This window comes from Colletotrichum siamense (genome assembly GCF_013390195.1).
Source record: "Colletotrichum siamense strain Cg363 chromosome Unknown KSG_Cg363_contig10, whole genome shotgun sequence".
Taxonomy (NCBI): Eukaryota; Fungi; Ascomycota; class Sordariomycetes; order Glomerellales; family Glomerellaceae; genus Colletotrichum; species Colletotrichum siamense.
This window is the reverse complement of record NW_023501023.1, coordinates 607,829-630,609: the sequence shown is the minus strand read 5'-3', so window position 1 is coordinate 630,609 and position 22,781 is coordinate 607,829. Positions and strand designations below refer to the sequence as shown.

The window sequence follows — 22,781 nt, the reverse complement described above, 5'->3', positions numbered from 1 at the left end:
TTATGCTAAGACCTCCCCCAGCCGGGCGAGTTGAGTAGATGTGCTGCTCCCTGTCTCTCAAAATTATCTGGGGTTCTGATAAGTGGCGCAAATACGAGCAGAACATCTGCTGCCACCCGGAAGTCTGCGAGAAAGAGTCTTGTGTCCGTTGACAGCTTGGGATTGAAGGACCTGAAATACTTACTGTGCCTACCATCAGCGATATGAATACCTTGAACTTTCTATACAACGCAAATAGTGTAATATGTAGACAGTCTTGATGAGACTTGAACAAGAAGTCAGTTCCGGGACTAAGTGCTCAGCAACCATCACGATTCATAATATGTTGGCTTAGGCGGTCTGATTTCTCCTAACTCCTCTCCAGCGCTGGAGGCCTTCAAATCGATAGCCATCTCCGGAGTCTCATTAGGATGTTCCAAGTGTCTGTCGTGCAACTACTTCTTTCCGCTGCCGATGAGTGCGCGCCCTCGTGCTGCCCTCCCTTGAAAACCATCTTGAGTCAGTCCGACAGTGCAGCAAAATCGCTGAAAGCCATCATCACCACATGGGAATTCGCTTACTGAAGCTAGGGTTCATTGGCCCACACCACGAGGGCGGCTCACCTGAGCGCCAAGTAGCTGCATATTGCAAAATTGGGGATGTTAGCCACACGTCGCGATTGCTTTAAGCCTTCTTTCAATGTCATCCGCAGAGTCTAGCCCTATTTGACTCAGACGTCCGAGGATTCGACTGCATGTGGCACATCACACCCTCTGTCCAGGCTGAACATTGGCGCGACATCACGTCGGCCCCCGGAGACTACAGACAGCCCGGCAGAATGAGGCACGCCGGCGTTTTCCCCCCGTCGAGCAGAAAAGATCCCCTTGACAATCAACAAGCGACTTGGCCGAGTTCAATGGGAAGATTCGCGGGACTATCGGGGACTCAAGCGCTGCCTCATCTCAGCCTAGCTGAATTCCTCTCGTTCAGATCGTAGAATATAAGAGACTCCAGTTGCGCACTGCTCAATGGGAATCTCTTAACATTGCAACAGGCAGCTCGTCAATTCAATCTGCAACAAACACCATACACTATGAGATTCCTGGCATGTCTTTGGCCGTACGCACTCTTCGGTGCTTTGGTCCAATCGCTCCAATGTGCAGAACCACTCGTGCGCAAAGAATGGTAAATCGGCGAGAACCTAGGTATGGCCCGTATGAGTGCTTCTTTACTGACGATCTCTACCAATAGGCGTTCATTATCGATTGAGGAACGTTCAAACTACATCTCAGCCGTAAAGTGTTTGCAAGCCAAGGAACCGACTTCGTCCAAAGACACCCTCCCGGGCGCAACCAACCGATTTGAGGACTTTGTGGGAGACCACATACTTCAAACTGTGAAGCAGCACTTCACCGTAAGTACCCGAGGCATGTAATGGCGAGCGCTAACCAAATTCAGGGCACATTTCTTGCTTGGCATCGACTGTTTCTGTCTGAGTACGAACAAGCCATACGAGAATGTGGTTTCGAAGGCGCCCAGCCATACTGGGACTGGTCTCTCGACGCCGAAGATCTTGGGGCCTCGGAAGTATTCGATCCAGAGTCCGGTTTTGGAGGAAATGGCGAGTGGGTTCCAGGTACCTTCGAAGACCCCGAAGAAGGGATTCCCGTCACTGCAGAAGGTGTGCCTGTTTCGTTTGATGGCCGAACAGGCGGTGGCTGCATCCCAAACGGGCCTTTCGCCAACATGACGATTCACATGGGCCCGGGAGCCAGCACGACGTACTACGAGTGGTGTGTCAGGCGGGACTTCATGCCGCAGTTCTTCAATGAATCGGCGCATTCGACCGTGATTTCGCGGCTGATGCTCTTACCTGATTTCGGACAGCTGACCCGTCAAGCCGAGCTCAGCGTCCATGGTGCAGGACATCCGGGCGTCGGTGGTTTGTACGGAACATTGACTGACACCTACTCCAGTCGTAAGTCTAACATCTTGTTGCTGATCAATCTGCGAAGTGTTGCTGACAAGCAGTCAAGCCGGAGATCCTCTGTTCTATCTTCATCATACCAACCTGGACCGACTTTGGTGGTCATGGCAGTCAAGGGATCTGTCCACACGACTGAGCGATATCTCTGGTCCTATCGTCGCTAATGATTGGGCAAACGAGGTGGACCGCAACGTCACGTTGGACGATACAGTCTATGTTGGCACTTCAAACATAACCACACGCACAGTCAAACAACTTATGGATGTTCGCGAGGAGTTGTTGTGTTATACTTATGAAAATTTGTACTGAACACGAGACCCTGACTCAAAAACGTATCATCTTGGAGATTCTGCCAACGGGCTCTGAAATACCTCCAGTTTCATAGCATCAATCACCAAAGCTAAGCCAAAATCATCGTTTGATTTCGTGATGACGTTTCTAGTTGAAGATGAAAGCCATGTGAAATATAGCAGCTCGCGGTATCAAGTTGATGCATGGTGGGGGATTCATTTTGCTGACTGCTGCCCCCCTAAGCAAAGTAGACTTTCATCAAGCCTATAAACAAAAGTTTGGTTGCTAACAACTTTTTCTGTGGACGCTGAATCTGCAGTGGCAACTATAATTGGAAGACTCAAAGACATTAGAGTGCAATCCTAATCCATGAGAGCTATCAGATCTTGGAGTCTTTCTGTAAAGATTGTAGGATTGTATCAGTCATCCATGAGTTCTATGTCATCAGGCAACGACACCATCAGGAAGGTCCAGATGGCTATTGACCCATACCCGTCTCGCAAATGTAGTAGGAGATCGACTCATATACGAAGCACTCACATGATTGACATGCTGGATTCGACATATTCTATTGCCAGAAAGAAGAGGATGGTAAGAGTACATGTACATTCATTTCAATCGCAATCACTTTCATTGAGTTTGTAGAAGCTTTGACATTGTTTTTCTCGTGAAAAAGTCAACACCTTTCAGTGTGGGTAGATCTCCGCAAACAACCGGATACATGGCGTACCATTGCACCCGGTCTCGCGTTATCAATTCTTAGATCATTTCCTTGTGAGCTATAGCGCAAGAAGCCTACATACGCAATGCCGTAGATGAATTGCTTCCAAAATTACAGGTGAGAACTAGTTATGAATCATCGATAGCGGCTTGCTTTGAACAAATATTTCATTGTCGTCCGGTGTTTCTAACTGGAATCTTGCATAGTAATCTCGAAAACTCCCAAGTTGATGTGCTTGTGTGCCGCATCCCAGGTTAATTCCACAGAGGAAGGAAAATGAACACTGGAAGTACGGTTGTGTGTAGGATCAAACTTCTCAGGCCCACTCAACACGTCTTGCCGTCTTTAAAGTTTGATTTGCAAAAGTCGCTGCAGCTTTGATTGTCTTCAACTTGCGAGAAGCCGAGGCACGATGATCCTTGAAATGTGCAAGTACACCTCTATAACAAGGTTTCGTTAGAAAAGCGTCGTAGAAAAGAAAGGGAAAGAGGGAATGCCGATTATTTCCTGTCATATTTCTTGACTGAACGACAGCAAGCCGCAAGAAAAGCGTGGCGGAACGAGCAAGGTTCAAAGTGGGTTGACTCGACTTACTTGTAGTGCAAAAGCATTTCCAAGAAATACAGAAAAGGATACGGCAATGATAGAGAGCCTCATTGTACTAATGGTACCAAGATAACGAGACTTGAGATATTTTAACTTGTCAGAATCCGAAGATGCGCCAGTGTAGGAAAACTGATTGCTTCGAGTTGGATTCGGGGTGGCTTTTATGTGTTGTGGAAAAACAGGACTGGCATGAGACTTTGCAATGATCATTCCGCAATGTGGCATCCCTCTATAGCCAGACCCATTTGCCGGACTCTTCCCGCAAAAGTCACCGGACCGGTGATATTAACAAGTGCATTAAGTTGACAGGTCCTGCCTGCGGTCTCGCGGGCAGTTCAAAGCTCTAATTGGGTTGCAAGGTCGACTTTCCACGTTTCTACGAAACCTGGGCTGGTCTAGGCGAGACGCAAAGGAGGTCAGCAAAAAAGGCCTCGGAACCATAGACGCAGAGAAAGCTGACTCGAATTGTTCTTCTAATTCTTAACTAGGGTGGTAGTGATCTCTTCGATCTTAGGGAGAACAACGCTCTTGGGAAATCCACACAGGTCAGCAAACGGATTTGCAACCACATGGGGATATTTCACATGGGCCTCGCCTGAATCACACCAAACTTCTCAAAGCTGCCAAGCCACCTTCACCCTGACTTGCTCATTTCGGTGATCTCATGTCATGGCCGTTAAATACGAGTTCGGTTCATAGAGTAGGAGACATGTTGCGTGTCGCTATGGGGTGATGGCAAGGATTAGGGGATTTCGGGGTCAACAAGCTGCCCGTTCTCGGAAAACGATTACCCAAAAGAAAGCAAACTTCGCCGAGCCAGAAAACAAAAGCACTGCAATTCTGACTCGGGGGTGATATTTGTGTCCGGCCTGGTTCTTTATAAAGCCTCCATCATATCTCAAATTTAACCAGTTCTAACATTATCTCATATCGTTCTCCGTTCACTCTAGCGCTGAATGATTTAGGCCGACAGGCTTCGTTCGTGGCTGAGATCAGCTCTTTAAGAAAAGGCTCAGATGCTTCTGTTTTAACTAAGTAGAGCTCTCACGACTACTTGCCATGTGTCCCCACGAATGCTGCATAGTTTCGTCGGGCAACGAAGGGCAGACCGTGCGATAAGACATTCCGTCAGCTTTTCCGAGCCTGATGTGTCTCTTTTGCCGTTGTTTTACGGCTTAAGGGTGTTTCCGGTGCCAACGAGGTTGATGCCACTTGCTGACGATCAAAGTATTGGCACACGATCTGACCTGACGAACGGTAAGCACGAACGGTATACGTCCCCGGGCAGCCAACAAGCCTTCTTTCGGAGACGCATGCGACATACAGAGACCCACCTGCGGCCGATCTTGGGCCGGGAGTGGAGGCTGTGAACGGACACAGCTCCGGTTCGCCGCAATTACGTTGCCCATGACGGTGACAGCTGTATAGTTTTGGGCTGCCATTAGGTTTGTGTCGTTTCAAGAATCTCTCGAGGGAATAGATCGTACAGGCAGTAATTCCTTTTTATTCTGTGCAACCGTCCCTGATATCCGACAGATCCTATGAACATTGATACTTTTTCTCCCACATGATCGACGAATAAGTCCAGTGTACCAGGAAGCTATTGTAGGATTCGTTCTCCCTTTTCAATCGCACTGCACATGTACAAGAGCATAATGACATCCAACACCCATTTGACGCACGTAGCCAGACGATTATTTCTCATCGCACCTTGGCGTCTTGCAGCCACTGAGACCACGGACCGCCCAAGCCGACAGCAACACGCTAGTCTCAACGCGAGCCAGACATTGTCGCTTTGGCCCATCTAAGATTGCGAGGCGTTGGTGATTGGCCCCGACCGAGACGTGGCTCGCTTCCCTCCAAATTTCCCGTCAGCACTAGACTCGTTCCCGTTGACAGGTCCAAGCGAAAGGGCATCCCGCGAACTCCTTTTATTCAAGACGGGAACGCCCGACCTGAACTCTATCAGACGTTTCCCGTCGTCTGCACTCCGCCCTACTCTCTTACAAGACCAGACATAAGACCGCGACCTCAACACCATGGACGGCCCATCGACGGACGGTGCCACGACGTATGACTGCATCGTCATTGGCGCGGGATACTCTGGCCTCGCAGCCGCACGGCTCCTGAAGGACTCGGGGAAGAAGGTCCTTGTCCTCGAAGCGCGCGACCGCGTCGGCGGACGCGCAAAGACGGTGCACCTCGAGAATGGCGACTACTGGGACGTCGGGGCGACGTTTCTCGGGCACAAGCAGAACTTGATGTACGAGCTTGCCAAGGAATTCGACGTGCCCGTTTTCAAACACCCGACCGAGGGCAAGATCGTGCTGGCGTACCGGGGGAAGGCACGCAGCTACAGCGGCTTGATTCCTCCCATGCGGCCGTGGGAGGTTCTCGATATTGGAATGTTTGTCCGGAAATTTGAAAAGCTCTGCGACACCGTCAACATGGAGGAGCCGTGGAAGACGCCGAATGCGGAGGCTCTGGACCGGATGACTGTGCATGAGTGGATGAAGAAGAAAGCCTGGACGCAGGCGACGATTGACATGGGCAACATGGCGTTCGAATCAACCATTGCGGCAAACACATCCTGCATCTCCATGCTTCATGCCATGTTCTTCTTCAAGGGGCTTGTAAACTTTACCTCGGCGTGTGGTGTAGAAGGGGGAGCACAGGAGCATTTCGTTAAGGGCGGTGGTCAGCTGATTGCGGAGAAGCTGAGGGGGTATCTTGGTGATGATCTGGTCCGACTGCAGGAGCCGGTTCGGTCCGTTTCTTACACGGAGAGCGGTGCGACAGTGCGGACATCGAAAGGGGAGTATCAGACCAGGAGGATCATCTCGGCGATTCCCCCCCCACACATCCTGAAGATTGACTTTGAGCCGAGACTGCCGGTCGAAAAGGTTACATTGCTTCAGCACACGCCAATGGGGGCCTACATGAAGGTCTTTGCGACTTACAAAACGGCCTTCTGGAGAGACAAAGGGTTGACAGGAGAGAGCACGAATCCGACAGGGTTTCTGAGTGTTACATACGACGCGACGCCGGAGTCAGGATACCCTCCCAAGCTCACCGGATTCATCGTCGGCAGCAAGGCGAGGGAGTTTATCAGCTTCAGCAAAGAGCAAAGACGACAAGTGGCCCTGGCGGGTTTTGCTTCTGCGTTTGGACAGGAGGCCTTAGATCCTGAGGATTTCTTTTTTCACACAATGATGGAGGATGAGTGGGCTACAGGATGTCCGATGGCGACTCCTGCCCCGGGAATGTGGACGTTGCTAGGCGAATGGGTTCGGAAACCTGTTGGTGCTATTCACTGGGCTGGCACGGAGACATCGTCGAAGCACTATGGCTACATGGAGGGAGCGGTTTTCGCGGGTCAGAGAGCTGCGAAGGAGGTGCTGGAAGAGTTGAAGTGGAAGATCTGAGACGTGTTATGTGGAGGAAAGGGACACAGGAGTCGTGTCGAACTAGTCGTACTTTCCTATATCAGCGTACATCACATGTAGATACCTTAATTATTGACCGTCGATATTATATTTCCGGGGTTGTTGTTTGCCATGCTCTGTTATGGGGGTCCTTATCTCTCAAAGTCCGGCTGAAGAAAAGTCTAGGTCCTTGAAAACATTGCTGCAATGCGTCGTCAAATTAAGGAGAAAGAGACACGCAGCCGTCAGCGCTGTCCTCCTCGAAGATGCCTCCAAAGATGATACCCTCGTTGATGCCAGACTCGTGGAAACCAGTCTTGGTAGTGTCGCCAGTGCCGTTGATCGACTTCTTCAGGACACCAAAGTGGAACTGTCCCTGGCCAGAAATGTCGTTCTCAACCGGCTTGCCCTGAGCAACAAGGGGGGCGCTGCCCTGGGAGTAGTATATCTGGGTCATGCTTCGAGACATTGTTAGCAGTGGCTTCTAGAGTGAGATTCTCTCTGCTTACTTCTTGGTGAAGTCCAATGTCAGCGCAAAGTTGTGGAAGACCCCATCCGTGAACTTGGTCCTGAAGAGCTCGGGCTGGAAGGGCTTGGTGTTGGAGTTGCCAAAGAGAACCAAGACATCAGGGTCCGCGGGGTGGATGCCGATGAGGTCTCCGTACTTGAGCGCGTACTGGTTCGAGCTGAAGATGGAGCTTTCGAGGAAGACCATTTGGTACTCGTGCGTGAGGTTGAGGGGCTTCTTCGGGTCCTTCATCATACTCCAATGAACTGTCTTGATTCCGGCGGTGGAGGGGTCTGTGCCGTTGTTGCTCATGGGCAGCATCTCCGCACGGCGGAAGCCTGTTTGCACGTTGGTCTCGGTCGGTGCAAAGATGGAGCGGTCATCGATGTTGACTTCGAAGGGCTTGCTGAAGTTCGCATCGAACTGTACAGGGCATTAGCAACGGGGTTCGTCTATCGTCAAGCTTAAGCAGCGACCCACGAGAGAGTTGAGGCCAGTAGGAATAGTCACGACATCGCTAGCCTTGAGGCCCTTGCCGAAGACAAAGCCGTTGTTGAAGGGACTGGCTGACGTATCGAAGTCGGTAGGAGTGAAGTTGGTCGGCACTCGGCCCTCGAATTGGATGGGACACTGCTTGGCAGCGTTGGCGGCACCAGCCGCAGATAGAAGGAGGGACAAGGTGGAAACGAAAGAGGGCGACATTTTGAAAATAGTCTTTCTGATATGTTACACCGAATTGAATGGGAAAAGAGCGAATAGATCGGACGATCTGAACGAATGAAGACGGAAGAGACCTGCTGGGCAATTGTTCACGAGGGACCAAGAATCGTCCGAACCAACAACTTGCAGATCATTCTTGATTTTATAAAGGCAGGGACGCGATATCCCATCGGCTTAGTCTAAATTGTAGATTCATCTCTCCTGGTTTCTCATTCGTTCGGGCCATCTGCACCCTGCTGACAGTTGCGACGAAGCTTCCGGGATGCCGCTATCACGATTCATTCGAGATGATGGACGGTATTGAAAGGGTATCGCAGCGGCCCGTTCGGTATCGCAAACTGGCCGTTCAAATGTGTACTGTCCAATCATTTGGGGGCACAGTCCCATATTCTCTCTCTGTTCGAGTCCGCCGGTGACCGGTGGGATGGGTTTCTAATTTGTCTGAGACTGGAATAGAGTTTAGCTACAGTCCCGGAGCGGATTCCTCTGTAGGCTCGCAGCACACGATTCATGTCAGGGGCATAGAAGGCCTGTTCGTCTGTTGTTGAACAGAGCTTTACAGGGGACGTCTTCAGTTACATATGACGACGCGGTAGCGCTGCCGGTGGGATACCACATTCCACATTCCCGGGACCACGTCTATGGGTATCGCAGGATGAGGATGTGGTCGTAGGATGATTGTACGGAACGAACCCTGAAGATGGATTTCGGCATGCCAAACTACCCGAGAGAGCCGGACCAGTGGGAACGAACTTGCATCTAATTCTAGTTAATTGACAATACTCTTGCGAATCTGGATCGAAGCTTTCCTGGTTATCATAGACAGCATCACGATGCTTAGTGGGCATTTATTAAAGTACAAACAGAATGTTCGTAGTGTGGCGTAAACCTCCACAAATCGGATGTGGCTGGGCCCAAAAGAAAGAAGAACTGGCATCTAATAGAGGTTGTTCTTGCTGTAGGTCTTACCTTATCTACAAATCCTCATGAAGTGGACATTTTGTTAGCTAAATGCCATTCGAACGCTGAACATAGAACATCGCAATCAGACATGATCGTGAAATTAAACACCAGACGTAAGGGATCGTTGACGAATACACACGCCTTTGACACAGATCATGCGATGGTGGGCCTAAATAATTGCTTTTCTCGGGAACGGCGTTCCGCTGGCGTCGAAGGGCAAGTTGAAGTCCGAAGCATGTCGTACTCGAACAATGCATCATGACCAGAGCCCAAGAAAAAGTTGTACGCAACTGATTGATCGGCTCTGTTGGTTTCGATATGCCATCCCTTGCCCTCATTGCATGGCATACACACACGTTCGAGAAGAAATGCCAAACCCTTGGCGTGGGGAGATAAGGGGCAGGGAGACCAGAACCACGCTACCTTGGCAACACAACTAACCATCTTGTCTCTTAGCACGTCGGATAGTACCGATCTAACGCTCTGATTCGTCTTTGCAGACGCTTTCAGCTACCAAGCCACATGGCAACCAACAGCAAGACCACTCATCTCCCGTCTGCAGCCCCATCCCTTAACACGCAAGACCTGGACGCTAGAGCCACCCGATGCAGCCAAGCTTCCTCCCGTCAACGATAGTCTATCCCAAGGGTCAGGAACGGCAGCAAACATGGCGCGGCTTTATTCATGTTAAGCTTGCTTTTCGAAGCTGCAAGCTCCGGGAGAGATTTCGCGATTAGGGAAGAAGAGACATTCGCTAGACCTTTCCTCCTTACCTCTATCGGGTTTCGATGGCTGCACTATGGGCTGTTCCAGGCTCGGCGTCTGGACGGCAAATGCATGGCGCCCATGCGGTTCGTCTTGAATGTAAGTCCTGCAATGAGTCCGTCGGGTGTCTCGCCAGAGTTGATGATTTCTGTCCTTCTTCCTCTTGCACATTCGTCTCGGGGGCTTTTCTTCAACGGTGCGCTCTTCGAGCCCATCATCACGGTCCTTACCAGGTTTTTGTATGCGTCCACACTCGTTTCTTGCGAATTGCATTTTCTTGCAGTGAAGTGGTTCTATCGAGACCACCAGCTTTCACCAAGCCGCCTCAGATTAAGTTCTTCGAGGCTTCCACTCGTTTTTGTCAACCGCCTGCTCCCAACTTTGGAGGGCTCGTTCTCAAAATAGCTGGTTTCATCGCGACGATCTTTCATGATGACGCTCACGAACCACGATGATCTGAGGGGTCTAGTCGACGCTCTTTACCAGTTAACCCCCGACCTTATCAAGACCGATGAACGATTTATTTCCTTACAATCCTCGAACTTCGACCGCGAGGAAATCCTCCGGTCACTCTACGCACCCAAGGAGCCCTCGCTCAGGCCCCTCTACCTCTTGTACACACTCTTGACCGAGATATCCGGCTCCTGGCCCCCACTGCCTCTCATCGACTGCCATACCAGACTCACCAGATGCCTTCCCGAAGGAACCAAAACCAACCCCGACGAGAACTCAAAATGGCTCATTGAAAAGACGAGGAGATTGGTGAAAGAGTCGTACCACTCCTTCGGGCAGTTCATCGGACGAGACGACAGACCAGCGCTGCGGTCGACGAGCCCCACCAACTACATCACCCACCGCGGTCTCAGGAACTTTGTCGAATGCTTCCGATTACCCCTCGAACATGGCACACGGAACCCGATTGTCGCCATCGCGCTTCCGAACGGGCCGCTCTTGGCTGCGGCGGTCATGGCCGTTGCAACGTACTACACCTCTGCGCCCATCAACCCCGCGGTAGGCCCGGAGCAGTTCCAGGCCGATGTTCTCCAGGCCGGCGCGCGGTGCATCATCACCACGCCAGAGGACTACAAGAAGCTGGACTTGAACAGTGCTTGGGTCTCCAAGTCCGGTATCCAGGTCGTCTTTGCTGAGTGGAATCAGGGCGACGACATCACTCTCCAGACCATGACGGGTTCCCCTCTGCCAATCTCAGACACCCCCAGACCCAACAAGGCCGACGAGGTCGCATTGATACTCTTCACCAGCGGAACATCGGGGACGAAGAAGGTCGTTCCTTTGACGACACACTCCATGATTGCAGGCATTTCTTTCGTGGTAGACTCCTGGGGTCTGACGTCCGCGGACATCTGTCTCAACATGATGCCGCTGTTCCACGTGTAAGTGAGACTGAAAATCAGTCACAGACTTTTTGGCTCCAGCTAATCGGGCCCTACAGCGGCGGCTTGGTGAGAAACATCTTTGCGCCCATTTTCTCCGGAGGCTCGACGATATGCTGCCCCGCATTTGATCCAAGTCTCTTCTGGGATATGAACGAGGAGATCCAGCCGACGTGGTACTACGCATCGCCGTCCATGCACTCGGTCATTCTGGCGGGGGCAGAGTCACGACCTACGGCCTTGCTGAATAGCAAAATCCGACTTGCATGCAACGCGGCGGGTGGTTTGCTCCCATCGCTCGCCTGCCAGCTGAGGGACACGTTCAACTGCGTCGTGTTGCCGAGCTACGGAATGACTGAGTAAGTCTAGCTCGTTCTCGCGCCAAGCTATCGCAACTGACGCAACACTAGGTGCATGCCGATCTCGACGCCTCCGCTAGACTACAAGTTAGACCGCCCAGGAACATCAGGAATCAGCACGGGGCCGGACCTGACCATCCTCGACTACTCCGACGAACGTGTAGCACCCGGCGAAGTGGGAAGGATTTGCGTCCGAGGAGAGCCGGTGTTTTCGGGATACCTCAAACCGGACGGATCTTTCGACAAGTCGCCCTTCAACGAAGATGGTTGGTTCGACACTGGCGACCTGGGATACATGGATGATGACGGGTATCTGTACATCACGGGCAGGAGCAAGGAGGTCATCAACCGTGGCGGGGAGCTCATCTCGCCCTTTGAGGTTGAGAATGCCATCATGGCCGCATCGATGGCTTTCGGAACGCCGATTTCAGGACGCATCTCACAGGTGCTCGCGTTCTCTGCAGCTCACGATGTTCTCCAGGAGGTTGTGGGAGTCGCCATCGTACCTGCCGTGGATAGGCCCCGAGTCGACTTGAAGACTATCCAGAACGCCCTGAAGCAATCGCTGCAGCAGGCGAAGTGGCCCGTTTGCATCGTTTACATGGAAGATCTTCCGAAGAAGAACAACAAGATCTTGCGAATCAAGTTGGCTGAAAGGCTGAAACTGCCAGAGCTGACAGATACAACGCCTTACATCGAGAGACACTGGGAAGCCGACTGCCCTCCGCCAGATACCTCTCTCGACGTGCCAATATCCTCTCGCCTGTGCATCATAGATCCCGACGAGCTAGCCGCTTGCCTGTGCTCCATCACGCCAGCGAGCTTTGAGGGCTATCTCCGCTTCGACTCGAGGCTCGGCATGGCCGAAGCCTTCCTTGCACCCAAAACTCCCGGGTTAGAGCCCCTGAGTGTTGAATTCTTGGATCACATCCGGCAGGAGATGGCGACTCAAGTCCACAACTACATGATTCCCAGCAAGTTCCACGCCATGAGGCTGCCGCTCCCTCAGTCTGAGAAGGGAGTTATCGACGAGACAAGACTTCAAGAAGACCTGAATCAGCTTCTCGCCGACCAGCTTCAGGGCCTATCGAGCACGACAGAGGGTAAGGTGACCAAGATCTTCGCAGAGGTGCTCTCATGCAGCCCCTCCGATATCCCAACGGACACCGACTTCTTCAGCTTGGGAGGAGACTCTCTCAGCGCCGGAAAGCTCATGTCCGCACTCCGGTCAGAGCTAAACACCAGCATTCCAATCAGTCTCATCTTCAACCACGGAACGGTCACCGACATCTCAGCGCACATCGACAAGATCTCCGCGTCGACCTTCCACGACGAAGACGCCAAAGCGAACGACGACCACCTCGTCACGACCGAGCCGAAAAGCTCGACAAACCCATGGCTGATGGCCATCCAGCTCCTTCCACTCGTCGTCTTCTACCCCATGCGCAGAGCTCTCCAGTGGACCGTCTTCCTCGTTGCCCTCGCGCAAACCCAGTTCTGGCCCACCAACGAATCCGTCCCGGGCCGCCTCTTCAACCTCACGGCCTCCATCGTCTTCGCGCAGATCATTATGAGAATCACCATGCCGTTCGCGGGCATAATCGCCAAATGGGCAATCATCGGACGGTACCGCGAAGGTGTATATCCCATGTGGGGTCTCTACCACACCCGCTGGTGGATGGTACAGAAGATCGTCAGCCTCTGCGGCGAGGGCATCTTTGGCTTTTCGGACTACACGATGTGCCTGTACCTGCGGATGCTCGGAGCAAAAATTGGGAAAGACGTCAAGCTTTCCGGCGTCTCGTTTGGGGAGTGGGACCTCCTGGACATCCGCGACGGCGTCGTCCTCGCCAAGTGTATCTGCCGCCCGTTCGCGGCGGAGGCCAACACGTCAATGTACCTCGGACGCATCATCATCGGGGAGAAGGCCTCCGTGGGCTTCTCTTCAATCGTTGCACCGGGGGCCGTCATTCCGCCCAACACCTGCATAGGACCCAACTCGTCCAGCTGGGAGCTGGATGATGCGGATGAATCGAATAGGGACACACTTCCGACAAAGGCTCCGAAACCGCACTGGCTACTCACACTTCTCGGGACCATGCCTCTGTTAGCCATCGGTTGGCTCCTGTCGCTGACCCCGTGGCTCAGCGGCCTCGTCGGCATGGTCCTCAACCAGCCTCTCAGCAGTCACTCGCCGATGAGGGACATCCTCGAGTGGTTTACACACAGCCACCGCGTGGGATACCACTACCTGGCTTTGATACTGCGCTCCATCTTTACGCCCTTCTTCGTATTTGGCTTCGCTGTCCTGGTGAAAATCCTCTTGGACGCCATGTTCGGCCCGCTCAGGGGCGGCCCCAGCAAAACCCGAGGCAATATCGAGACCTGGCGAATGGATCTCATCAGGAAGCTCCTCCCAGGTGCCCGTCTCCACGACGTCACCGGGCTCTTTGGCTCGCACTACGAGGCCACATCAGTCGCCGTCCGCATGATGGGCGGAAAAATCGGCAAACGAGTGTACTGGCCCGGCACCGGCCCCGTGATCACCGACTACCACCTCCTCGACATCGGCAACGACGTCGTCTTCGGATCGCGTTCTCACCTAATCACCTCAGACAGCATCGGCTCAGAGAAGATCATCATCCAGGACCGCGCCATGATCGCCGACCGCGTCTGTCTCCTGCCGGGAGTGGAAGTCGGCGAGCGGACTACCATGGGCTCCGGCGCGTTGACGAGACGGAACAAGCTGTATGCCAAAGGCGGCACCTTCGTCGGCTCCAAGGGCGGAGACGCCGTCTGCTTGACGACCGGCCGCGAGAGCTTCAAGCAGGAGAAGCGAGCGAGCCGGTACTTTCCCAACGAGAAGACCATAGCCGCCGACAGGTTCATCGTGCCGCGCAAACCCCTCCCAACTCCCGCGCCGAAACCAACAACGCCGGCCGCCCAACCAGACGCAAACGACGCGTCCCCGTTCGGAAGGGCCTTCTACCTCAACCAAGCATCCTACCGCGTCCTCGGGCCCGGCACCATCTTCCTCTACTCCACCTTCATCACCGTCTTCACCGCCTTCTACTGGAACGTGCCCACCATCTCCTCGATCCAGCTCATCAACAGCGTCTACGATATCTTCCACGCCGAGAGCAAGAACGACTGGTACGCTGTCATCCTGCTCTACGCGCTCTCCTTCGCGGGCATCTCCGTCCTCATGACCCTCCACGCGGTCGTCGCGCTCGCGCTCGTCGTCGCCGCCAAGTGGCTCCTCCTCGGGCGCCGGCAGCCGGGCAATTACGACTGGGACAAGTCGCCGTACTGCCAGCGGTGGCAGCTCTTCCTCGCGATAGAGCGGCTGCGGCGGCACTGCTACCGCGGGCACGGGGTGCTGGGCATGCTGACGGGCACGCACTGGATGGTGCTGTACTTCCGCGCGTTGGGCGCCAAGATCGGCAAGGACTGCGCGCTGTTCGCCAACGGGGAGCCGAGTTTGATGTTCACCGAGCCGGATTTGATTACGCTCGGAGACAGGGTTGTGGTCGATGATGCCAGTGTTGTGGCGCATATCAATACCCGCGGCAAGTTTGACTTGAACCGCCTCGAGATTGGGGACAGGTGTGTGCTGAGGACGGGGAGCAGGTTGTTGAGCGGTGCCATGATGAAGAACGATAGCTGTCTTTTGGAGCATACTCTCATCATGGGAGGGGATGTGGTCGAGGCGAAGTGGACGATGCAGGGATGGCCAGCTGAGAGGTTCTCTGGTTCCCGAGTCGGGGTCACGGTGAATAAGGATGATGATGAGAGCGATGTTGATAACATCATCGACTCATACAACACGTGGTAATGTGGGATTAATAGGTAATGTTTCTTGTATATATTATGCATCACAGCAACATGGCGGATTGGATCGCATTATCGACCACCGCTTCGCCAAATACAAATACCGCTTCTCATGGAATCTCGTTTCTCAATTAATCGACGAGGATCGTCGCTCCGTGCTACCTCCGTTCCGGCGGGATGAAAGTGGAAATCGTTGCTCCGGCTGAACGGACAGCCCCGCTCTCTTAAGATCTGAAGTTTACCGGATGCTTCGGCGTCGCGTTCGTCCCATTGATGAGAACAAATCCAAGGATGCTCACATCTTGGCAAGCTTTACAGGGTCACAACAGACTGCCATTCATCTCCAAGTCAGATTTAGGCTCATTGCCGGATGCAACGCCGATCTCCACCCTTCAATTGGTGGAACATGAACCAGCCATCCGGACCTCGATTGACTGCGGCCGGGGGTCATGATGCGCAGGAATCCGACGAACTCATCGCTCATACCTCATCCGACGCTTCGAATCGCGTGCTTGACGGACGAGCAATCAAGATACGCAATATTGAAAAGAAACCCCAGCAGCACTCAGTGTTATTGAGAAATAATCACATTTTCTTTGATTAATCACACCTTTCGCAATCACAATCACAACATCGCAGACGTTGCAGTAGCTGCCCCTCTGAGTTTAGCTCATGCATCCGTCAACCTCCCCCGTCTCCACCGCCGGGGGACCCCGGACTCGGTCCATCTCGGTGCAGCATCACACCGTTGGCGCAAGACGAAAGTTTTCCGATGCGCTTCTTTCGACCGCGCGCCAAGATGAGAGAAGAGGGGGAGCTTAAAATGAGGAAACATTTACTGAGCAGAAAACATTCAAAAAGCACCGCCATCCATCCGGTCTGGGAATGTAACCTTTCTCCATCGTCTTCATCCTCAATCTTCAAAGGCAACCCGCGTACCGGGGACGATCCGACTACACCCTCCCCACCCCGCTCCGCACCCGTGCCGAACCTCCACCGGGCCCTCCACCCCTCCATCAAAACTACCTCCTCCCCGCCATCCTCCTCCCCTCCCAAGATGCGCCTTCTCACCCCCCTCCTCTCCCTCGCCCTGCCCGCCATGGCCGCCGAACAGCTCCTCTACTCCAACCCGCTCAACTCCACCGCCGACGTCGCCACCTGGATCCCCGAGGGGCCCCTCAACGTGACCGCCGTCAACGGCACCATCGAGCTCGCCGGCGCCGGCGGCCCGGACGACTACTTCGTCTACTGGGTGCCCGAGGTCTTCCCCGACGGCATCCGCATCACCTGGGAGTTCTCCCCGCGCGCCGAGCCCGGGCTCGCCATGTTCTTCTTCGGCGCCGCCTCCGCCGCCGAGGACGGCAAGCTCAGCATCTTCGACCCCAGCCTGAAGCCCCGCAACGGGAGCTACCCGCAGTACCACTCCAGCGACATCCGGACGTTGCACGCGTCGTACTTCCGGAGGCGGTGGCCTGAGGAGCGGGCGTTTCACCTCGCGAACTTGAGGAAGTCGCCTGGGTTTCATTTGGTTGCGCAGGGTGCTGATCCGTTGCCGCCTGTCCCTGATGCCGCGGGGGCGTTTTACAAGATTGAGGTTATTAAGGATAAGAGGGAGGTCAAATTTAGGATTAATGATCTTCCCATCTTTGAGTTTAACGATGACAAGTCTACTGGGCCGGTGATTCGGGATGGCAGGATCGGGTTCAGGCAGATGCAACCCCTAGTGGCCCGGTACCGCAACCTGCAGGTTTGGAAGCTCTGAGAGGGGATGAGAGTTGGCAGAGAAGATAGTAATGTAATGAACCAAAGTTATGAAACGCTTACGACGCTCTCCCCTGAGAGGTGGTATTTCTCAACGCACCTTCTGTTAACGGCAATTAAGTCGTGGTAACTATGATCGTATATAAAACAAATCCGAGGGTAACTTGAGCAAGAATGATCTTGACACAAAACGTTGGTCCTGGTTACGTTCACATGCCTCCAAAGCCGCTAGGTCCGGGGCTATCATACTCTCGTCGATGATCGATCTCGCCTACCTGTCGTCCATCACCCCTACCGCTAGCCTGTCGGATAGTATTCGGCAGTCGGTGATGTATAGTCACAAGAGCAGATAGTAAGACCTGTGTTCTCTCAAGATAGCCATCGCCAACAACTTCAAGTCCGCGGCAGTGTTCATATCCCGGTGCTCGACAGTCCCGTCATGGAGGGAAAGAAAAGGATTGCTGGGGAAAAGACCAAGTTCCATGACATCCCTCCTTTTATAACCGTAAGCATCGGGGCTTTGGGAAAGGACCAGGACCACAACCACACCGCCAAAGTGAGAAAGCTTCTATTATAAAACACTCGCAAATAGCATAGCCAAGAAACCAAACAAGAACAATCGTAGGCAGTGATCGCTGTTGTGTCACAGGATATCCCTGCCTGGCGCTGTACCCATCCAACCTAAAACAGGCCATCACGGCCCTCACTTTCATACACACTACATCACAGAGGCAGAAGCACTCAGGTGTATAGTTGTGCACTCGTCGTCAGTCATTGATTTGGGTATACGAAAGGTATAAAAACTAGACGGCCACGCCGAGTGGCGGCGGGCAAAGAAGCCAACGGAAAATTTCAAACAAGCAAAAACAAAACCAGAACCAAAACTCCCACAGCTATGCATGCACGTCTTTTTGAAGCGAACGCTTGATGCGGTGTCCTCCACTTCCATCCTTGTCCTCATCCTCTGTCGTCCGTCCTCGTCCTTACTTCTTCTCCGCGATTCTTCTGCTTCTCTTCGCGGGGGTTCCGTTCACAGCCCCAACAACCTCCTTCTTGGCCGCCGCAGTCACTTTCTTCGGTTTGGTGACCTTGGCACCCTCCGTCTTGGGGCCCGCGGCAGCAGCCGGGGTGCCAGGTTGACGGAGCTTTGATGGCGCGGCCGCCTTGGCGATCTTCGTAGTTGCGGCAGGCTTCGTAGTCGCTGTGGGCTTCTTAGCCGTGGCAGCGGGAGTAGCAGGGGCGGCAGGGGCAGCCTTCGTGGTTATCGTTGTCGTAGTCTTCGCTGGCTTCTTTGGCGTAGCCGCCCTCTTCACCCTCGTGGCCTTGCCCACCTCCTTCTCCTCCTCCTGGCTGAGCTCCGGCGACGGGGAGAGCAGAGGGGGTTCCTCGCTCTGGCTCCTAGCCAGCTGCTCAGCCCACGAGACGTTCTTCCCGTCCTTCTTGGCGGCGGCGGCGGCACGGGTCTCGACAGTCGGAGCAGCGTTCTTAAGCTTCTCGAGCATCTCGTCCGCGGGGATCGCGCCTCCCTTATTATTCTTCGTGTTCTGCCGCGTGAGGGTCGCGAGGTCCTTCTCGCCGTTCCTGACCTTGGCGACCTGGTGGCGCATGGGTATTCTGGTCGCCACGGGCGTCTCACCGCGGGCGGCAGCGCGCTGGGCGCGCGTGCGGACACCAGGCACAGAGCCGTTAGCGGGAGGGGCACCGTCAGGGTCTGCTTCCAGGACGGGTGTAACGTTCACTATCCCCTTTTCGTCCTCGCGGTCGTCCTTCTCGGGCTTGCCGGGGGTATTCTTGTCGGCCTTGGCCTTACGCGGCTTCTTGGAAGCGGGTTTCTCAGGCGAGGGCTCCCGCTCCTCGACGTCGTCAGCCTTTCGCTTGACCTTCTTGGGGCTCGGGCTGTTAGCGTCGAGCACGCCAAGAGGCTGACGGGTCGAGGAGGGGGCGGGCGAGGCGAGGGTGCGCGGGCGTTCGACGGAGAATGATGGGGTATCGGCCCAAATACCCTGGGGACGGCGCTCGGGGGTGGCGGCGGACAGCAGAATCGGGGCGGTCGGCATGGGAGACACGACAGCGGCGGGAGCAGACGTGGCAGCGGGGGCACTGGTGGCTTCGGCAGCACGAGCAGCGCGCGACGCAGCGTGCCGAGAGACGAAGCTCCTAAGCAGCGCCAACTCGGAATCGTCCTCGACCTCTACCTCAGCGGTCTCTGCGACAAGAGTCTCTTCGGCCACGGTGGGCACTTGCAAAACATCGTCTTCGTCTTCAAGGTGCTTCTCTTCACTGTCCTTCTCGGGGGTATTCTGCTGAACAGAAATGATGGGAACTGGCGAGGGTGAAGCCGGCAGGACGTTGGGGGAGGTTGGTGCAGTAGACTCGTTCGCGTCGATGGGCGACTCAGCGGCGACGGGAGAAGACGAGGCGCCAGCGACAGCGGCAACCTCCTCCGTGAACAGCGCAGCATGCTCATCCGGCACCTTAAACCGAACAATCAAACGTCCATCCAATCTCTCAACGAAAACCCTGGCGTCCTTCGCTTCCTTATTCTCCTCAAATACACGGGCAAGGGAAGCCAAAGCGTGAATGGGCGAGCCAGTTCTCTCCTGCGACGATCCAAAGATGTCCATGTTCTCTCTCACGTCAACCACGACAGAAGCAGGGGACGAGCTTCCGGCCTTGGGCGACTCCTCAACAGCGGGCGCGGGCGAAGCCTCAGGTTCCGAGCGAGAAGATGCTGAATCAACCGTAATGGGATTCTGCACCTGCGACTCGCTGAGCTCAACCACCGAAGTGGGAGCAACCACCTGCGACTCGGATGCTGGATCTTGGGGAAGATCCTGCACCGACGAGCGCTGGTCGGAACCGGCGACGAATTGGAGAGATGCGCGGCGGGCGGGCGAGGAGAAGGAGAGGGGAGCGACAGCGAAGGCTGGAAGAGAGCGGCGCTTGTTCTTGAAGGCCGTCTTGGCGGGCGTGCGGTCCTTAAATACGACGACAGGGCTGGCGACGGCGGGGCTTGCGGCGACTTCAGGCTCGGCTGCCGGCTCAGGCTGCTGTTCTTCCTCGACCTCCTCGACAAATTCGGCCTCGTCCTTCTCGCTGGTCTTAGAAGCGCTAGGGGAAGACATGAATGAGGGGCATTGGAAAGTGAAACCGGGGCCAATGGGCGAAGAAAGCGGCTCTGCAGGAGCGGGAGAGGGCGAGGTAGGCTCGGGAATGGAGGCAAGGCTTTCGATTCTCGCGCGCAGGTTGTCAGCGCCTTGAAGCAGCCTCAGCTTGCGACTTGCGCTGGAATGGTGCGTAGCCGTCGAAGGGAAGTGAGGCAGCTTGGGCGTCGGGCTCTGAGGCTCCTCATCCTCCTCAATGATCGAGACTTCGGGTTCGCCGTAGGCGGCAATAAGCTGCCGAACGTTTCGTGCGCGTCGTGTTCGTCGGCCCTGGGCCTTGTCTGACTCGGCGATGAGATGCTCGAGGACAAATTCGTAGGAGAGCTCGGGCTGAGGGAACTCGAGCAGTTGCTGGATCACCATATGCGTGAGTAGATCGTTACTGTACGCGCGCTTGGGCGTCCCCTTGTAGCTGCGCTTCGAACAAACGGGTACCATGGGCTCGCCGTGCCTCTTCATATCCGCGAGGTACTGTTTGCGAATCTCACCAACGGTTGGGCCCATCGGGAGGTGGAACAGCTGATTGCGAACCTCGCCTACATGCTTGTTAGATAGAGCCACCTTCACAAATTGCCGGTGAAACTTACGCTGAGCGTCGATGATGAGTCCCAGGCCAAGACCTTCCTCGATGTCATACCACGAGGCCACGTCGTTGCCCAGGTCCTCCTCATTCCTCTGTCTCTTGCGAGAGCCGATCACATACGACTTTTTGCCAATCTGAGCAATTACCCGGAATTCAGGCGCAGCGTCGAGCTCGTCCAGGGTGAGAGACTCTGCGATCTGCTCGAGAATCGCCTTCTCTACCATCAACATCTTGGCCTCCTGCTTCGTGCGGCGCTGGCGCTTCTTTCTGTTGACGGCGCGAGCCTCCTTCTGCTGGAGACGCGACGAGGGAAACGACCAGGGTCGGGAGAGGGTGGTGGTGTAGTCACTCTTCTCGAACAGCTCGGGCTGGAAGGGTCCACTACGGAAAAGGGTTAGCGAGGCCAGCACAAACACCCTCGAGATGAGCGTACCTAAGAGCGCGAGCAGCGTCGGTAAGATCGACAGTCGCGAAGGTATACGTCTGGAAACCGGTCGTGGGCGCGTAGTCGGACATCCACGTAACGTCGTGCATTGAGATATCGATCTTGGAGGGCGACTGGAATATGCTGCCAGCATCAGAGGCCTTGGAGGGCGTGAATGCGCTCATCTCGGAAGCCTTCGCAGGAGTATCCTCTACTTGCAGCTTGAAAATCGGCGCCCTCGAGGGAGTTTCCACCAGCGAAACCGTCTGCTCTTCGTCGTACTCCTCCTCGTCAAGTCTGCTTGCGATCGACGCGGGCGACGGGTCCTGTGAAGCCTGTGACGCGGCAGGGGACGTGGTCGACATGATCGAGAATTCTGAAGTCTCCACCATCGAGGGCGAGGACTGGGGTGAAGGGTCGCGTGACAGCTTCGGTGTCGACGCGGTAGCGAATTGGAAGGATGCTTCGTCGGCGAAAGACACCTTCTTCGGTGAGGGCGTCTTGCTCGTTCGGAAACACGACTTGGTCGGGCTGAGCTTGCTCGGCGACAGGTCGCACGCAGACTTTGGTGTCGAGCCGTTAACCGACATGAAGCTGGCGTCCTCGAGTTGGAGCTTTTTGGGCGAGGGCGTCTTCTTGGGCGAGGCCCGGTCCCGGGCAAGAGACATGACAGAAAATCCACCAGATAGGTTAACGCGCTTCTTAGGCGACGTCGTCTTCGCGCTCTTTGGCGTCGTAGGTGTGCTTTTTGAGGGTTCGTTGTCTCCGAGGGACATGGCCGCGAACTTTGGTGCGTTCTTCTTGGTAGTCGACTTTGACCTGGGAGAGGGAGCGCCACGCTTCGTTGGCGTGGTGAACCCGAGGTTCAAGGAGTCGAGGTTGGCGGTCATGGCGCCGTTGGGGTTAGGCGTGACCTCCAAGTCTGCGAAACCGGCGAGAGCCACCTTAGGGTTCTCGCTGGAGGCGAACTTGGAGCGCGAAGGGGAATTCGACGGCGCGTCGTGCTGACGCGCCGAGAGAGAGAGGCCGGAGAAATTCATCGTATGCGATGAAAAGACATTGGCTTGGTGAAGGTTGGGGTTGGAAGTGATATGAAGCTCAGTGTCCGTAAATTGGAAAATGAGGTAATCGAGGAACAAGTTGTGTGGTGTGGTGTCGAGCTAATTGGAAAGCTATAGCCAATGCAATGCGACTGTGGGTTGTCTGGTTGGGATCCGGGAAGAGGTTGCGCGCGGTTGGGGTAGGTAGCGCAGAGAAAAGGGACACGGGCTCCGGGGGGTCGCAACTCGAAAGTAAACAA

General features: G+C 54.6%; 6 protein-coding genes across 6 annotated transcripts; 4 read left to right on the top strand and 2 right to left on the bottom strand.

The window, feature by feature from the left end:
- Positions 1–1,072: 1,072 nt before the first annotated feature.
- orsC-4 (Tyrosinase-like protein orsC) lies at positions 1,073–2,102 on the top strand (the record flags this gene model as incomplete). Its single annotated transcript, XM_036645919.1, has 4 exons — positions 1,073–1,164; positions 1,231–1,393; positions 1,438–1,957; positions 2,011–2,102. 4 exons carry the CDS (start codon positions 1,073–1,075, stop codon positions 2,100–2,102), a joined length of 867 nt encoding a protein of 288 aa, XP_036488493.1.
- A 3,521-nt stretch (positions 2,103–5,623) lies between these two features.
- aofH (putative flavin-containing monoamine oxidase AofH) lies at positions 5,624–7,009 on the top strand (the record flags this gene model as incomplete). The annotated part of the gene is made up of 1 exon (XM_036645918.1): positions 5,624–7,009. One exon carries the CDS (start codon positions 5,624–5,626, stop codon positions 7,007–7,009), a length of 1,386 nt encoding a protein of 461 aa, XP_036487941.1.
- A 220-nt stretch (positions 7,010–7,229) lies between these two features.
- Positions 7,230–8,219, bottom strand: CGCS363_v014068 (uncharacterized protein; the record flags this gene model as incomplete). The annotated part of the gene is made up of 3 exons (XM_036645917.1): positions 7,230–7,467; positions 7,519–7,940; positions 7,998–8,219. The coding sequence occupies 3 exons, from the start codon at positions 8,217–8,219 to the stop codon at positions 7,230–7,232; spliced, it is 882 nt and encodes a 293-aa protein (XP_036487942.1).
- Positions 8,220–10,397: 2,178 nt separating this feature from the next.
- CGCS363_v014067 (putative peroxisomal-coenzyme A synthetase) lies at positions 10,398–15,553 on the top strand (the record flags this gene model as incomplete). The annotated part of the gene is made up of 3 exons (XM_036645916.1): positions 10,398–11,359; positions 11,419–11,718; positions 11,770–15,553. 3 exons carry the CDS (start codon positions 10,398–10,400, stop codon positions 15,551–15,553), a joined length of 5,046 nt encoding a protein of 1,681 aa, XP_036487940.1.
- Positions 15,554–16,606: 1,053 nt separating this feature from the next.
- On the top strand, positions 16,607–17,311 carry yesU (Uncharacterized protein; the record flags this gene model as incomplete). The annotated part of the gene is made up of 1 exon (XM_036645915.1): positions 16,607–17,311. One exon carries the CDS (start codon positions 16,607–16,609, stop codon positions 17,309–17,311), a length of 705 nt encoding a protein of 234 aa, XP_036488015.1.
- A 982-nt stretch (positions 17,312–18,293) lies between these two features.
- On the bottom strand, positions 18,294–22,521 carry CGCS363_v014065 (uncharacterized protein; the record flags this gene model as incomplete). The annotated part of the gene is made up of 3 exons (XM_036645914.1): positions 18,294–21,010; positions 21,062–21,438; positions 21,491–22,521. The coding sequence occupies 3 exons, from the start codon at positions 22,519–22,521 to the stop codon at positions 18,294–18,296; spliced, it is 4,125 nt and encodes a 1,374-aa protein (XP_036487939.1).
- Positions 22,522–22,781: the final 260 nt, after the last annotated feature.